The sequence below is a fragment of the Vigna unguiculata genome, chromosome 7, assembly GCF_037176805.1.
Source record: "Vigna unguiculata cultivar grain cowpea cultivar isolate G323 ecotype 2 chromosome 7, ASM3717680v1, whole genome shotgun sequence".
In the NCBI taxonomy this organism is placed as follows: Eukaryota; Viridiplantae; Streptophyta; class Magnoliopsida; order Fabales; family Fabaceae; genus Vigna; species Vigna unguiculata.
The window spans coordinates 1,618,167-1,635,535 of NC_140798.1; the positions used below are offsets into that span (position 1 = coordinate 1,618,167).

General features: G+C 34.3%; 1 protein-coding gene and 1 long non-coding RNA gene across 6 annotated transcripts; both read left to right on the top strand.

The window, feature by feature from the left end:
• The first annotated feature begins 2,777 nt into the window (after positions 1-2,777).
• LOC146884521 (uncharacterized) lies at positions 2,778-4,245 on the top strand. Its single transcript, XR_014996685.1, has 2 exons — positions 2,778-3,638; positions 3,788-4,245. It is a non-coding gene; the product is annotated as an uncharacterized LOC146884521 (long non-coding RNA).
• Positions 4,246-11,841: 7,596 nt separating this feature from the next.
• On the top strand, positions 11,842-16,971 carry LOC114192000 (uncharacterized). Of its 5 annotated transcripts, none has more exons than XM_028081497.2 (11): positions 11,842-12,020; positions 12,627-12,874; positions 12,999-13,117; positions 13,393-13,501; positions 13,611-13,650; positions 13,967-14,056; positions 14,164-14,263; positions 14,360-14,499; positions 15,327-15,429; positions 15,670-16,304; positions 16,446-16,971. In XM_028081497.2, exons 2-11 carry the CDS (start codon positions 12,736-12,738, stop codon positions 16,783-16,785), a joined length of 1,815 nt encoding a protein of 604 aa, XP_027937298.1. In that variant the 5' UTR covers positions 11,842-12,020; positions 12,627-12,735; the 3' UTR covers positions 16,786-16,971. The 5 variants fall into 5 exon arrangements, with proteins under 5 accessions (XP_027937298.1, XP_027937303.1, XP_027937302.1 ...); XM_028081502.2 differs by having other exon boundaries at positions 15,670-16,271; XM_028081501.2 differs by having other exon boundaries at positions 13,008-13,117.
• Positions 16,972-17,369: the final 398 nt, after the last annotated feature.

Consider the following 17,369-nt stretch of genomic DNA (forward strand, 5'->3'; position numbering starts at 1 on the left):
AATTAAATAATTTTGACAAAAGTAGACTAAATATATATTTAAACTTAGTTTTGACAAATTTAGGTGAGTTTTGTTTTGAGGGATGTCACTGACACATTTCTACTACCTTTTATGGAATAGATGCGAAGGGGGAAATTACTTGCAAATATATATTTTTTTATTACAAACGAAACAAATAAAAAGAAAAGAAAAGAAAATACTTTTGCTTCAATTTAAATTTTAAATTTCTCTGGCAGTAAAAAAAATGATATTTTCTCCTCTCTCTTTTTCTTCCTCGACAAATCATATATTTAAAGAACTTCTTAAGATTATTTTAAAACAAAAGTCTTACATCACCGACAATAGTTAAACCTTTTGGATAAATAACTTTACGTGATACAAATTTAGTCCTTATATATTGAAATAATTTTCATTTTTTATTTGTGTTTAGTTTCAAACAAGATAAATATTTATTAATTAAAGACATTAAAGTAAATACCTTTTTATTAAAAATAAAAATTTTATATACACATGTTTTCCAGACCTTTTAAAAATAACTAAAAGTATCTAATGGAGTGTATGTGCATTTAGTATATTTGTTAAAGATACTACTAAATACCAATGGAAAAAAAATAATCATGAAAATAATAAGCATAAACCATGTAAGTGTAGTAAGTTAATGTAAAATGTAATTTTAGAGGAACAAGTCTTTCAATAATTACATTATACTTGATATTATTATCTATATTAAAACATTGGTGTGTAATTAAGAATATAGTTTAAACCTGATCAATTGGTTAAAAAAACTCATAGTTATAGTGGAAAAATATTTTCATATACCCACATTCAACATTCTAAAAGACAAAGACAAAATTGATTAATAAGTTTGATATATTTTAGTTATTGTCTTGCTAGTTGATTCAGAGTTTTATGAAAATGGACTTTGACAATAATTTTAAGAAAGTAAATGGTAAGAAATAATGATTAGACTTTAGTATTATGTTTGGAAGAGAGATTGCAATAATTTTAAAATTTTAAAATGTATGATATTTGAATTATTTGTAATTAAATTTTTTTTATTTTTAAATATTTTATTAAATTAGAGTAATTAAAATGTACGATACTATGTTAGAAGTGGACTTTAAGCCTAACTCAACCTTACAAAACCAGCTTGTAAAGTGAGGTTTGCACCTCACTTATATATTATGAATTGGCCTTATCTTTAGTTGATGTGAGACTTCCAACACACCCCTTGACGACGAGGTATATTCATCTCGTGCGTAGGACAAGAAATTAGTGGGTGATCCGTTAGCGGCCCGATATAGGATGAAACAGAATGTCCAAGAAAGTTCGCTAGGATAGACTCTAACCTGTCTCTGATACCATGTTAGGGCTTATTTGTATTTCAGCAGGGTCAGTTAGAAGTTAAATTTGTAAATATGGATCCGTTGATTTTTTTTTTTGCCAAACAGGGTCAAGTCGTCATGGTGGAGGACGACATTATAGGTGAAGTCGTCCTCCACCTGACCGGTTTCTCTTTTTTTTTTAAAAAAAAAGCAAAGTCGTCATGGAAGACGACTGTTTCAGTATTAAAGGAAAAGTGAAGTCGTCGTCATACCTAACGACTTCTCTTTTCAGATTTTTTTTTAATTTTCTCAGTTTTCAAATTTTTTCCTTTTTTTTTCAAAATATTAAGTTTTTAATATTTTTCCTTTTATTTCAAAATTTTTAAATTTTATTTTATTTTTTCAAATTTTTCAGTTTTAATCATTTTTCCTTTTTTTTTCAAATTTTTCAGTTTTAATTATTTTTTTTTTCAAAATTTTCAATTTTAATTATTTTTCCTTTTTTTTCAAATTTTTCAGTTTTAATTATTTTTACTTTTTTTTTCTAAATTTTCAGTTTTAATTATTTTTCTTTTTTTTTTCAAATTTTTCAGTTTTCATTAACTACGAAAAAAATTAAAAAAAAATTGAAAACTGAAGTCTTCATGTGTGAGGACGACTTCACTTTTCCTTTACCACTAAAATCGTCGTCTCCCATGACGACTTTGCTTTTTTTAATAAAAAAAAAAAGAGAAACCGATCGGGTGGAGGACGACTTCACCTGTAATGTCGTCCTCCACCATGACGACTTGACCCTGTTTAACAAAAAAAAATCAACGAACTCATATTTACAAAATTGACTTCTAACATACCCTTATATACAAAAAATTCCCATGTTAGATATGTGTAAGCTATGAGAGAAAAAAGAAAGGATGCGTACAAAAAACGCACAAGAAAAGTTTGGGTGACAACTCAAATAGAGCTTGTTTGCTTATTGATTTATTAGAACCTTTGTTCAATATATAGAGTACAATGTCCCATCATATAAAGGAAGAAGTAAAAACTAAATAAAATAGAATATTTCATAATAATAAAAGAGAATCAAATATATGATATCTCTATCAATATAAATAAAAGCAAAATATATATAATATTTTTATTAACTCGACTAAATTCTTTAATATACAATTATGAAACATTGTACACTCCAAATGTTACTCAAGAATAAGAAATTATGATAAGAAACAATATTTACTATCATTATTTGACATACAATGACAAATCTCAAACTATTTAAGTGAAAGAATATATGCTAAAAATCAAAACATGTTTATCTAGTTGATGATATATCAACGAAAAGATGAGATCAAATATATGTAAGTCAATGTAAAAAATAAAAAATAAAATAAAAATTTAATTTTAAAATAGTGAAGTAGGAATTATATATCACACCAAAATATATAAAATTATATTTTAACCAAACTAATATCCCATCATAAGTTATTCACTAGTGCAGAATTCTCATTTTACCTCGGCTTATATGTCTCGGTTGGCCAGGAACCGAAACATATAATGACGCGGTGACATTTTTGCAATTAGAGCCAAATTTTAGGCCTCGGTTCTCCAAATACCCAAAGCCAAATAGGGGTATAGGCCCTGGTTCGCTCAAAACTGGTGCCAAAGAAGGGTATAGGCCTCGGTCCAGTAGGACCCGAAGCCAAAAAGTGGCTGGAAGTCAGGGGTATAGGCCTCGATCCAAGGAGACCCGGTGCCAAAAAAGGGTCAATGGCTTCAGTTCCTCTAACAACTAAAGCCATAGGATTTATTTAGGGTTCGAAATTCGCGAACCCTTCTTCCTCCTCGTGCCAGCGACTCTGCAATTCCACTCTATCTCTGTCTCGCGCTCTCTCTCTCGCACGCTCTCTCTCTCTCGCGCACTCTCTCTCTGCCACCACACCCTCCGACCACCGTCGACGAGTCTCCGCCGCCGCACCACCAGCAACAACAACACCCGAACACGCACGTGTGTGAGGGGAGTGGGAGATAGGTAGCAGGTGGGACATGCCCCGTCCCACACCCTAGGCCAAAGCATAAGCCTGTCAAACCAACTCCTTCAGGTGGTTCCGGAGGTTCAGGTGGCTCCGGTGGTTTCGATGGACCGGCGAGTGCAGCGCCGCCGCGTGCTCGGACAGCACCGTCGCAGGCGGCGTCGAGAGCCGCGATTTGAGCCACAAGCGCACCAAGTTCTATGCCGATTTCGAATGAGTTTCGTGAACCGAGCGTGTGAATGTCTTCTTAGTGTGTGCATTGTTGTTGTTCTGACGATGATGACGTGTCAGTCCACTTTCGTTGTGTTGCGTTTTGCTAGCTTTCGTTTTGAAACTGGAAACTGTTCTTGAGTGTTTCTCTTTCGGTTTTCGTTCTTGCAGTTTTTCTGTGGCGATTGATTGCGGTGCTTGTCTTTTTTTTTTTCATTTTTGCAGGGAGCGGTACTTTTCGACGAATGCAGGGAAATGCGGTGCTTCTAATGAATGTGGAGATTATGACTACATTAACGATTCTCTTCGACCCAACGGTGAGGCTTGTTGTGATACATTTGCATTGATGGGCGGTGGTGAGGAGAGTGGTTTTGATTCCAGCATTGTGGAAGACGGTGAAGGAGATAATATTGATATCTTGAAAGTGTATATGGCACCGGTTTTAAAACAACCGAGACATATGGCTTCGGGTGATAATCGAGGTCAAAAGGTGCCTTTTGGTCTCGTCCCAATATGCCTCGGTTCCAGATTCGAAACAAAATGTAGAAAATAACCGGAACAGAAAGCACTGGTAATTTGATTTCTCGACTACAATCTCAAATGTAGATTACACTTTCAAATGTAGATTGCACTTTGAGAATTCTCATCCTCGTAGCATGATGACTTTAAGCAAAGTAAACAAATTCCAAATTTGCAATTAAGAAAAAAAAATCATAATAATAATTTAAAAGTTTATTATTTATCACCATTCTCAAATTATTCTTCTTATTATAATATTGTGGAATTATATAAAGGAATAAAATTATCCAAAAGTAAATGTAATGTGGTGGAATTAAGAAATAAAAATTATCAAGATTTAGAATAATACTATATTAATTTCGCTTTTAGAGATAAAAATGTATTTAATTTATATATATATATATATATATATATAATTAAAATAGTGTTAAATATTTTTTTGTCCTTCAAGTTTCAGTAAATTTTGGAATTAGTCTCTCATCAAAACTTTATACCAATTTAGTCCATCATTTTTCAAAATGCGTGAATTTAGTCCTTTTAACCAAATTTTGTTAAGTTTATCTGACGTTTCAAGCGCATTTCATGATAATATTTAAGTTAACATTGAAGCAAAAATGTATCAAACAGTGTAAATAATTTAAATACTATCATAAAATGTGCTTGAAACGTTAGGTCAACTCAACAAAATTTGGTTAAAAGAACTAAATTCAGGCATTTTGAAAGATGAAGGACTAAATTGGTCAAAAGTTTTGATGAGGGACTAATTTCAAATTTCGCTGAAACTTGAGGGACCAAAAACATATTTAACCGATTAAAATATATATTTTATGAATTACAATTATATTAAAATTAGCGTAAACACAGGTGCTATTGCGCTTTGTGTGCGTATTTTTTAAATATACGTGATATTATATTTGTAAGTAATGATATATGTAGTAATTTTATTAAGTTAATATATATAAAATAAAATTATATTTATTAAAAATAAAGTGAAATATATCAGAAGAGATGAGAGAATAACGATTAATAAATAGAAAAAAAGAGAAGAAGTAGAGATAGACGATTCTATAAAAATCTTATAAAAATAACAGTCAATTTTTAAAATTTAATAAATAATTATATTTTAAAGGGCAAAATTAAAATTTTGAAATATAGACAAAAAAAGAGAATCTCATTTAATATTATTATAGATAAGCAGTTATTTTTTTAATGCACATGTTAAACTAACTAAAAGTATATTAATAGAGAAAAACCAAAAAAACACATTTAATTATAGTAAAGGACACTAATATCTTATCATTAATAATAGTATAGGAATAATATGAATTTGCTTAAAAAAAGGAATAATTTGAATAAAAATGTTACCAATGGTTTTTAAATGTCTTAAAATATATTAGTTTTAATCAATTATGGATATTAATTTTTCATATATTTTAAAATATTTATATATAAAGACTTTATTTTATTGATTCTTTCCCATCCTAGAATCTAGTTACGGGCATCATGCTTTGCTTGAGAGCAACGCAAATGCTTTCACCCATTCAAGCAAAAAGCTAACATAATAAATAGAATTTGGATACTTTCATTTGCTTTTTCTTTTAAATTTGAAGATAAAATATATGTGTATAGTTAAAAGTTTAAATTGTTTTTTATCTTAACTTCTAAATTATTGAGTTTACTAAAACATTTATGAATCAATAAAAAACAAAAAATTATTTTGTTCTTCTTAAACTTTTTTAGACAATTTTCATAGCCTTTCTTCTCAGAACAGCTATGTGCTTATCAAAATGCTTTGACGTTTCTATTTTTCCAACTTCACCTTCTACAAAGTTCACACCTACCTCTGTTTTTGTTTTCAAGGTAAACTTTTCACAGTTCCAAGAAAACAAAAACAAATACGTAAGCTTTTCACACACTGTTTTTATTTTTATTTTTGAACTAATCAAATAAAGCTTCATGTTTTGAAAACTCTTCCTCTATTAATCAACCATAGAAAACTATTTTAATATAATTATACAACATTATTATTTTTAAATGAAAATATACTATTTTGTACTTTTTCCTCCTCTTTCAAACTGTTGAATTTTTTATTTATTTTTTCATATTTATGTGTTGTTATCCTGATGGGGAAAACAATAACAAACAATATACCAGAGAATGCAGCGGATATAATTTCCCCTAACTTGCAAGAATCTATGAGGAGCAATAATCAAAGAGCAGCAATAATAAACCACCAAAAGCACAAATAAAGGCACCAAGATTTTTAACGTGGAAAACCCCTCAAATCAAGGGTAAAAACCACGAGTCGTCCAGACCAAAGAAATAGCTTCACTATGATCAACAAGAGTACAAAAGAGTCTTAATCAATAGCACAAATTAGTGCCAACACCCAACCAAATAACAAAGCAACAAAGCTTTCAAATAGAGAAGAACAAGAGAGGAAAACCTCTACAAATCACTGCTGCAGTGCGAAATTAATATCTCCCAACTCAGACCTCGTATCAAAGATCCGACCGGTCAGAATGAAGAGCAATGAGTTCCGAACCTGCTGTAAAAATTTCAACCCGATCCAACGGTGAACGAATCCGCAGCGCCGAATTTACTGCGACAGCTCTATGAAAAACGTGAACAGAATTTTCCCTCTACCTCTCCCTCTATGTGTTAGGGCTTTCAGTGTATTCTGACTCTATTGTTCTGCCTCTCTCTTTATTTTATAGCCTCCTCTCCACTAGGTTTAAGTGAGACATGGGCTTCTCAAATTTTGGGCCTTTTCTCCACATAGGAAGGGAGCCCAATACCCAACAAATCTCCCCCTCACAACTATGTGGAGATAACCGCCAAACCGGCGATCTCACAACAAACTTCAAACTTTCCTCTTGGCAATGCTTTAGTCATCATATCAGCACCATTATCATCTGTATGAACCTTTTTCAACTCCAACAACTTAGCATCCAAAGCATCACGTATCCAATGATACCTCACATCAATATGTTTGGATCTAGAATGAAAAGTTGGATTCTTACCAAGATGGATAGCACTTTGGCTATCAACAAACAATGAATAGTTATCTTGCCTAAAACCAAGCTCCTGCAAGAATTTCTTCAACCATAACACCTCCTTGCATGCTTCAGTAATAGCAATGAACTTTGCTTCTGTAGTAGACAACGCTACACACCTTTGTAGTCTTGATTGCCAAGCCACAGCTCCCCCTGCAAACTTTATCAAATAGCCCGAAGTGGACTTTCTGGAATCAATATCCCCAGCCAAATCTGAGTCTGAGTAACCCATCAAAGTAGGTTTATCACCTCCAAAACAAAGCTTCATATCAACTGTACCATGAAGATACCTCAAAATCCATTTCACAGCATTCCAATGCTCTCTACCTGGGTTTGACAAAAATCGACTAACTGTACCAACAGCATGTGCAATATCTGGTCTTGTACACACCATCGCATACATCAAACTGCCCACCGCAGATGCATAAGGAACTCTACTCATATTGGTCTTCTCAACTTCATTTGAAGGACTCTGTTTAACACTCAGTTTAAAATGAGTAGCAAGAGGAGTACTCACAGCTTTAGCATTTTCCATCTGGAATCTCTGCAACACCTTCCTAATGTATTGCTCTTGTGATAGATAAATCTTCTTTTCTCTCCTATCACGTGAGATATGTATGCCAAGAATCCTTTTAGCAGCTCCCAAGTCTTTCATGGCAAAAGACTCGCCAAGTGTCTTCTTTAACCTGTCAATTTTGGAAATATCTTTTCCAACAATAAGCATGTCATCAACATATAATAACAGGATAATAAAGTCATCATTAGAAAAACTTTTAACAAAGACACAATGATCAGAAGTAGTCTTCATGTAACCCTGCTCACACATAAAAGACTCAAACTTCTTATACCACTGCCTTGGAGCCTGCTTCAAACCGTATAGACTCTTCCTTAGTCTACACACATATTCTTCCTTGCCTTTAACAAGAAAACCATCAGGTTGCTTCATGTATATCTCTTCCTCCAAATTACCATGAAGGAAAGCTGTCTTCACATCCATCTGCTCAACCTCCAAATCAAGAGTAGCAGCTAAACTTAGCACAGTTCTGATGGATGACATTTTCACCACAGGTGAGAAAATCTCATTGAAATCAACACCCTTTTTCTGTCTGAAACCTTTCACCACTAATCTGGCCTTGTACCTTGGAAGTGTAGAATTTGAATCTTGTTTCACCCTGAAAATCCACCTAGTTTCCAATGCCCTTTTGCCCTTAGGCAATTTCACCAAGTCGTAAGTGTGATTATCATGCAAAGATTTCATCTCATCTTGCATTGCATCCAGCCACTGTTTCTTCTCTTCACTATCCAAAGCCTCTTCAAAACACTCAGGTTCTCCACCGTCAGTCAAGGTTATGTACTCATCACAGGAATACCTTGTAGAAGGTTGTTTTTGTCTATTAGACCTCCTGAGTTGGACTTGAGGTGATTCAGGTATATCACCAAGATCGTCATCATCATCATGTTCCTCTTGAGCATCATCAATTGGAACCTCTACTCCACTTCCAAACTGTTGATCATCAACATCACCATGTTGCTCATTGTCTTGAGCTTCCGTTTCAACATTCTCCAAATTGTGAGTGGGCAACCTCATCGGATTACCATCAGTGAGATTACTGTCTTTCTCGGGTGTGGTCTTCTTCACCTTATCAATGTCTTCAATGGTCTGATCTTCCATGAATTGTACATCACGGCTTCTAACAAGCTTCTTCTCAACAGGATCATAAAACCTGTAGCCAAATTCATCCTCACCATAGCCAATAAAGATACATTGCCTTGTCTTTTTATCTAACTTGGATCTTTCATCCTTAGGAACATGAACAAATGCCCTGCAACCAAAGACACGCAAATGATCATATCTAACATTCTTACCAAACCAAATTTTGTCTGGCACCTCAATATTCAAAGCAACTGCGGGACTGAGATTAATAACATGCACAGCTGCAAGCAATGCCTCTCCCCAAAAGTGCTTAGGCAACTTTGCTTCTGAAAGCATACATGTAACCCTTTCAACCAAGGTCCTGTTCATCCTCTCCGCTAGACCATTCAACTGAGGAGTTTTAGGAGGAGTCTTCTCGTGTCTAATACCATGCTGCCTGCAATAAACATCAAAAGGTCCACGGTACTCACCACCATTATCACTACGGATGCATTTCAGCTTCTTACCTGATTGCCTCTCAACCATAGCATGAAATTCCTTGAACTTTTCAAGTACTTGACCTTTCCGCTGAAGAGCATAGACCCATAGCTTCCTGGAACAATCATCAATAAAAGTAACAAAGTAAACTGCACCACTAAATGACTTTACCTTTAATGGGCCACAAACGTCAGAATGCACCAATTCAAGTAATTCTGACTTCCTTGAGGGTGGATGCTTCTTAAAAGATACTCTGGTTTGTTTACCAGCCATGCAATGAGAACATTTCTCCAATTCTGCATTTCTCAATCCCATAAGCACATCCTTTTTAGCTAAGCAGTTAAGCCCTTTCTCACTTATATGACCAAGCCTCCGGTGCCACAAAGATGCCTCCATATACATAGCATTCACACTGTCTTTAGCAACCAAAGCTTTAGTCCAATACAATTTAGATTGTTTCTCCCCTCTGGCCATAACCAAGTTACCTTTAGTGAGCTTCCATTTACTAGAACCAAAGTGATTGTCATAACCACAATCATCAAGCAACTGCACAGAGATTAAATTAAAACGGACATCCGGAGCATGTTTGACTCCTTTAAGCAACAACTGCACTCCCATGTTGGTTTGCAGGCAAACATCACCAACACCAATCACTTTAGACTCACCATCATTACCCATCTTCAACACTCCAAAATCACCAGAAGTGTAAGATGTGAAGAACTCCTTCCTAGGTGTAACATGCAGTGTAGCACCACTATCAATAATCCACATGCTCTCATCAGATACAAGATTAACGGACTCAAAGTCACGAAGAAGAACAAGATCACCATCTGTAGCAGTAGTGACACGATCATCATCATCATGATCATTCTCTCTCTGTTTGCCCTTCTTGTCTTTGTTCTCCTTTTTCCACTTAAAACAGTATTTCTGAATGTGCCCAGTTTTATGACAAAAATGGCACTCTAAATTCTTGTATCTTGACTTGGACTTGCTCCTACTCTTCTCTCTACCACCTTTATGTTCCTTTTTCTGACTTCTCCCCCTAGCTTCTGTAACAAGCATCTCAGACTGAGATGAAGAACCATGTGCCTTCCTTCTCATCTCTTCATTAAGAGCACCGCTCTTTGCCATCTGAAAAGAAACAACACCATTCGAGGCAGAGTTCGTAATTGAAACCCGAAATACCTCCCAAGACTCTGGTAGAGTATTAAGCAACCATAATCCCATAACTTCGTCATCAAACTTTATGCCCATTCCTGACAATTGATCTAGGAGCCCTTGAAACTCATTTAAGTGATCAGAAATAGAAGAATTCTCCCTGTACCTCAAATTCATCAAGCAATTTAACAAATACAATTTATTATTGCCCGACTTAGAAGCATACAAAGACTCAATCTTCTCCCACAAAGCTCTGGCATGTGTCTCATTAGCAATATGATTATAAACATTATCTTCAACATATTGCCGAATAAAACCACATACCTGTTGGTGCTCAAAGTCCCATTCTTCTTCAGACATAGAATCTGGCTTCTGTGTAGCAAAGACCGGAAGATGCAATTTCTTGACAAATAATAAATCTTTCATCTTGCCCTTCCACAAATGATAATTTGTACCATTCAAAGTAATCATCTTTGCATTTGCCTCCATCATTCAAGCAAGTAAATATAGCCCAACCAAGAGCTCTGATGCCACTCTGATGGGGAAAACAATAACAAACAATATACCAGAGAATGCAGCGGATATAATTTCCCCTAACTTGCAAGAATCTATGAGGAGCAATAATCAAAGAGCAGCAATAATAAACCACCAAAAGCACAAATAAAGGCACCAAGATTTTTAACGTGGAAAACCCCTCAAATCAAGGGTAAAAACCACGAGTCGTCCAGACCAAAGAAATAGCTTCACTATGATCAACAAGAGTACAAAAGAGTCTTAATCAATAGCACAAATTAGTGCCAACACCCAACCAAATAACAAAGCAACAAAGCTTTCAAATAGAGAAGAACAAGAGAGGAAAACCTCTACAAATCACTGCTGCAGTGCGAAATTAATATCTCCCAACTCAGACCTCGTATCAAAGATCCGACCGGTCAGAATGAAGAGCAATGAGTTCCGAACCTGCTGTAAAAATTTCAACCCGATCCAACGGTGAACGAATCCGCAGCGCCGAATTTACTGCGACAGCTCTATGAAAAACGTGAACAGAATTTTCCCTCTACCTCTCCCTCTATGTGTTAGGGCTTTCAGTGTATTCTGACTCTATTGTTCTGCCTCTCTCTTTATTTTATAGCCTCCTCTCCACTAGGTTTAAGTGAGACATGGGCTTCTCAAATTTTGGGCCTTTTCTCCACATAGGAAGGGAGCCCAATACCCAACATATCCAGATTACATTAATTGTATTTTCACTAATTAGTAAAAATTAAAATTTTGACTCTAATCACTAAATTTGAGGAAGACAAAAATTAATATTATGTGACAATGAAATTAGAGATAATTCAGTTTTATTTATGAGAAATTGTTATATTAAAAATAAGAAAATATAAAATATAATAGAATTTATGGGCTTGGGTGTTGGTGAGCTGCACTTTGTCTCCTATGACTATAGGAGAAACAAAGCAAAGTCCATGCTGTGTTCCTCTCACATCACCTGACTTTGTCTTGGGATTGGTTCATTGCTTGAGATCTACCTTTTTCTGTTTCTGCATCCTTCCCAGGTTATCAACATTGAAACCCACAACTCCTCAAAGCCAAGGTTCATGAATCATGTTTTTTTTCTTCTTCTTTATTTCTGATATTATCAATAAAGTTCTCATCTTTTTAAGCTGTTGCTTCATGTGGGATGTGGGGTGCTTTGATTTCTCAACCTCTTTGCTTTGTTAGCTTTTTTCCTCATTTGGGTTTCGTTCAGTCTCTGAATGATCTTGTGGACTTAAGTCCTGGAATTTGATTTTGGTTTGTTGATTTCGGTTGACTTCAAATTCTTTTTGTCTTGTTGTTTCTTTTAATTGTCTGCGTGTATCTGGGGGTGTGAATTCATGTATTTAGCTATTCTGCTCCTTCTTGGAATTCTGTTTCCGTTGGCGCGGTTCAAACGGAATCGATGTCTGTGTTATACATGGTGGATGTGTATTGACTTTGTTTACTTTTGGCTTTTTGGATATTTAATTGCCGCATCAAACAACAGCGTGTAGGAGTGAATTTACCAGGAAGTTTCGTTTCTTTGGCTGTTGGAAAGAAATGATTCACGAGTTCTGTCTAATTAAGCATGCAATTTCTGTGTGTTTGTTACGTGATGAGATGAGAGTTTTTTTTTTTTTTTTTTTTTTATACCTGATTGGCTTATCTTGTTGTACCACAGTGATTTTCTGCTGGGATAGACAGAGAAGAGAAGAAATCATTCAAATGCCTGTGTTCCTGAATTGACTTTTTGAGAGAAGGGTTGTTTGACATTGGCAGGAGATGCAAAGATGGAGAAGAAAAGGAAGATTGTGCAGTATAGGGAGAGGCTGGACAGGACCCTTGCTTCACCTGATCTTACAAATGATGACTTGCTCAAAAAGCTTGTCAGAAATCAACTTTTGCTTTCTTCAGAACCTGAAGTAGAAGGTGATGCCATTCCCTAATTCCTTTCAATTAGTATTTGGGATGGAATGGGACCAGTATTTGCACAATTATTTTGTTTCTTTGCTTTGTGTTTTTTTTTTCCTTAGTTCATGATTGGCTGATGCAGGATATATAGATCAATTAGCAGAAGTCAAGACTGCAGATGTATCTCACTTTCTTGATATGTTGAGGAGTGTTTCATCAGATGATAGTGGAAGGTCTAATACGTCTCACACTGATTGGAAAGTATGCTACTGACTCTCAGCAGTTTCATCATGTTTTTGTTTTGCTGATATTTTTCCTATTTCCTATTTATTCCATCTTCCATTCATTTAGATCCTGATTCTTTTGTTTTGCATGTTTAACTGATGACTTTCTTTCACAGAAATCAGGAATTCACATTAGATGATTGGCTTAGTTGATTTTATTTTTCGTCCGACAGTATTTCATTGTTTAATTGAAGATATTTGATTTATTCATTCAAGTTCTCGAGTTATTGATAATTTTACTTATTTCAACAGTTAAAACAAGATGGTGAAGAGTTTCGGGTTATGTATCGCGAAGGACCAGAAGGGACCCCCTTTCATACAATGCTTGTAGAGGGCTTTGTAGATGGGCCTGTTGATGCTTGTAAGTCACACTGGAGCAACCACAATGTTCAACACCACCCTTTTAGTGACAAAAGCTATATTATTGATTTCGACATGCAAAACTTGATGCGTTACTTTCTTTGTTACAGGTTTATGTATCTCATGGGAGACATACCTTTACAAAAAATGGTGAGAATTATATTTAGTACAATATGTGCCTTGAATTTTCTGTATACTAGTCTGAACACGAAACTCACCAGTATCATCACTTTTATGCTTGTTTAATTTCTGTATAAAGTTGAAAGTTATATACCACTTGATAAAAACTACTTCATTTATAGTTGCAAGAAATGTATTTTGTATGCAGTTGGCTTTGTACTTTTTTTATAAGGCTGTTCTGAATGTCGATGTATTTTTTGGGAGTGGATTTGAATCTGAGTAATATATCGTTATAACAATGTATCTGGTAATTGTACCTGACACCCTTTTCACAATTTCCATTTAGGTGGCCTCAGTCTACTGTTCCCACTTTCAAAATCTTATCAACTGAATGCTTGCAGAAGGTTGGGATTGGGGAGCAGTTATCACTCGTGAGGTTTGTCCTGCCAGCATCAATTAAAAACAATGACATTTTAATGCCCCTTACCATGCCAAAAGTTCTTCTTTTTTAGTGCTGATTTTGCTCTGAATTTTGGAAGAAAGGATGAAGGTTTCATGGCCTCTGTCTACGAGGGAAGCTATAGTGCACTATTATCTGTTTGAGTACTTTCAAGATGACTTAATTGTTGTTCTTACAAACTCGGTAATCATCTGAATCCATGTTTGATTTATCTTTTGGGGAAAGTTAATTTACACTAGTCCAAAAGTTGAAGAAATTTTTTGCTTAATTTGCTTGTAGGTTTCTGACTCGAAGAGTGCCACAGAGACCCTTTACGGCTTCAACAATGAAGTAATTCCTGAAGCAAAGGATGTCGTGAGAATCGATTTGGTGGGAGGCTTTGCTTTGCAAAAGGTGACATCAGAAAGAAGTTATTTTCGGTGAGTTTTAGGTGTACTAAAACATAACATACACTTTAATTGAATGAAGTGAGAGGATGAAATAGGAAAACAATCAGCAACCAGAGATCATAATGCCCCATATAAGTTTTGCTTGTTTAAAAAAAAGAGTTGTAGACAAATGGTTATAGAATATTAGAATTAGAATATATGAACTATGAAGCCAGTTCTCCCGTTGATAATAGTGAAAGTATGCATGTTTTTCTGTTCACTATTTGAAATGCTAAGTTTAAACAATAACCACTACTGGAGTATTATTTATATTTGTTTTACCAAATTTTAATTACAATCACGACCTTCAGTATGAAGATATTGCAGTTCTGTTTATTGTGTCAATACTAATGACGTTCTGTAGTCCTCTGAAGCTAACTGAAGTCACTGCTTTTTGAATATATTATAGGGTTTGCTGATTTTGCAGATTAATATTAGAAGATATTAGTTACCTTACCTGACAATTCTGTATTGATGGCTTTTGGCTTTGTTCGTCAGTCAATCAAATTGATTTTTCTTTGATATTTATTTTGTTCACTTTTTTATACAGTCTTGGCATTGCTTATATTTCTGTGAATGGTTATGTAGCTTGTTTGGTTGTTCTGTCTAAAGTGATCTTACTGGTTTCCATTGATTATTAAGTTTCCAATATTCTAAGTTACCAGTAAATTTATTACTAGATTCTGAAAGAAATATGAAAGTAAGCTCTGGCTTCACGGATTAATTGTATTGATTGACATTTTCTCATGTGGTTACAAATGGAAAAGGTATCATACCACAAATAAAATTGATCTGATTCAAAACTTCAAATTTTGTAGGACAATAGCAAATATGGATGTAAAGCTGGATTTTGTGCCACCATCCCTTATAAACTTTATTTCAAGGCAGCTCATTGGCAATGGTTTCAGACTTTTTCAGAAGGTTGTAGATTCTTTCAGATATGTTTCTTTTATTCGGCTTTCAATGAAAAGATGCCTTTTATTTTCTGAATCCACTGAGCCAACTCGTTCTTTAATAAAGAAAATAACTTTAAAGAAAATGTAATGGTGCATTTTTGTTTTATCCCATCATGCAACAGTAAAACATCCTTGCATCATTGCATTTTTTATTTGATACAATTTTCTATTTTCTTATGACATAAAAAACCAATCCATGTTACAGGCTGTGTCTTCTATGACGAACCACGGTAAAGGAGAATTCAGCAAGGCCTTAGGGGATCCATTATATGTTAGAATTCGTGAAGCTCTATACAACAACACTAGTGTATCAAAGGCCAGGAATGGTGGAGAGCTTCAACAAGTTGCAACAGCTGAAGATCTTGCTGAAAGCAAGCATGAAAAGGAAAAAGATACATCCAAGGAAGATATAAGTAACCAATATGCAAATAATGTCATGCCAATGACAACGAATACAGAAGAACTAGGTAGTAGCAAAACATTTGGTGAGATTGTAGAAGTAGATACTGAAGAAATTGTACAAATTGAGGAGGGCAATAAAAAAGTAGAAGACATTCCAATCAAGGAAGTTCACTCGAGTGTAATAAGAGGCAAGAGGAGTGTATATATTAGATCAGAGGTACAACATGCACTGCAAACATTAGACAAGGCTATTTCAATGGTTCGTGAACAAAGATTGACCCCTTTTATTAAAGATGATGATAGAGAGCATTCATATTCCTTAAAACTCACTCAAATAAGCTCCAAAACTGATGTTAGAGATGAAGTACCAAACGGAGATATTCCAGAGGGATCTTTGCAACAAGGGTATGACACTAACTCTGGTATCCAAAACTCAAGGTGATTATGTGTTTTTTCTGTGGTTGCTCATAGGAACAGAAGACTGTGAATTTGGTTCCTTGTGGTTTGTTTGAAACTAAGCAAAATAGTTTAAGATGTTGCTGATCATTAGTTTTTCTTTATACTTTTTTGTTGTTTCAGGTATACAGGAACAAATGCTAACTTGAAGGAAGTAAATTCTAACAAAGTAGTACCAACTTCATTGGAGCAGAATCTTCCAACAGCTATTTTGTCAAGCCAAGCTGTTTCATACCCTTTGGAAAATGGAGCAATTCAGCATCAAACAACAATCAGCAACAAGCTATTGAACACTGATTCAGTTGAAAATGTTCCTTCAGATCATGCAGAAAAACAAAGCAAGCAGAAAAAACTAAATACCATTGCAACTCAAGATATGAATTCAGAGGTACCAAAGAAGTTATGCAGGCAGAAAAAAATCTGGCATTTGTTTTCTGCATTAACTAAAAGGAAAAAGGGTTAAATAGGAAAGAGAAGAAGAAGAAGAAGAAAACAGGGTATTTTGAGTTATCTTGTCAACATGTCATCCAAGCCCCAATAACTCAGTACAGGTTTTGTATACCTCAACACAGTTGTTACTTGTATAAGGGTTAATTTATCATGTTTTCCAACAGGGTTCTCCCTTTTGTTTTTGTTGGAAATTGGTGTATTCTTTTTCTTTTATTTTTACTAGCCATATATATATATATATATATATATATATATATATATATATATATATATATAAATAATAAGGTCCTACTAACTATACTGGTTAAGAAATCATTAAGTAGAAAGTTTTTTTTTTTTAATTAAAAATAACATGAATTTGTATTGGAGACAATCACAGGGAAGTGTGCCATTACACTTCTAAGAATAAGTTAAAAATATTTACCTCACTTTAACAATAAGTTAAAAAAATTATATATAAAAAGGGTTTATTGATTTATTTTGATGAGGATTAAATTATTATTACCAAGAGAAACAAAAGTTGATGACTTATTATAATTTTTATTTTAAGGGTGATTTTTGATTTTATATATCTCCATGAAGAAATATATAAAACTA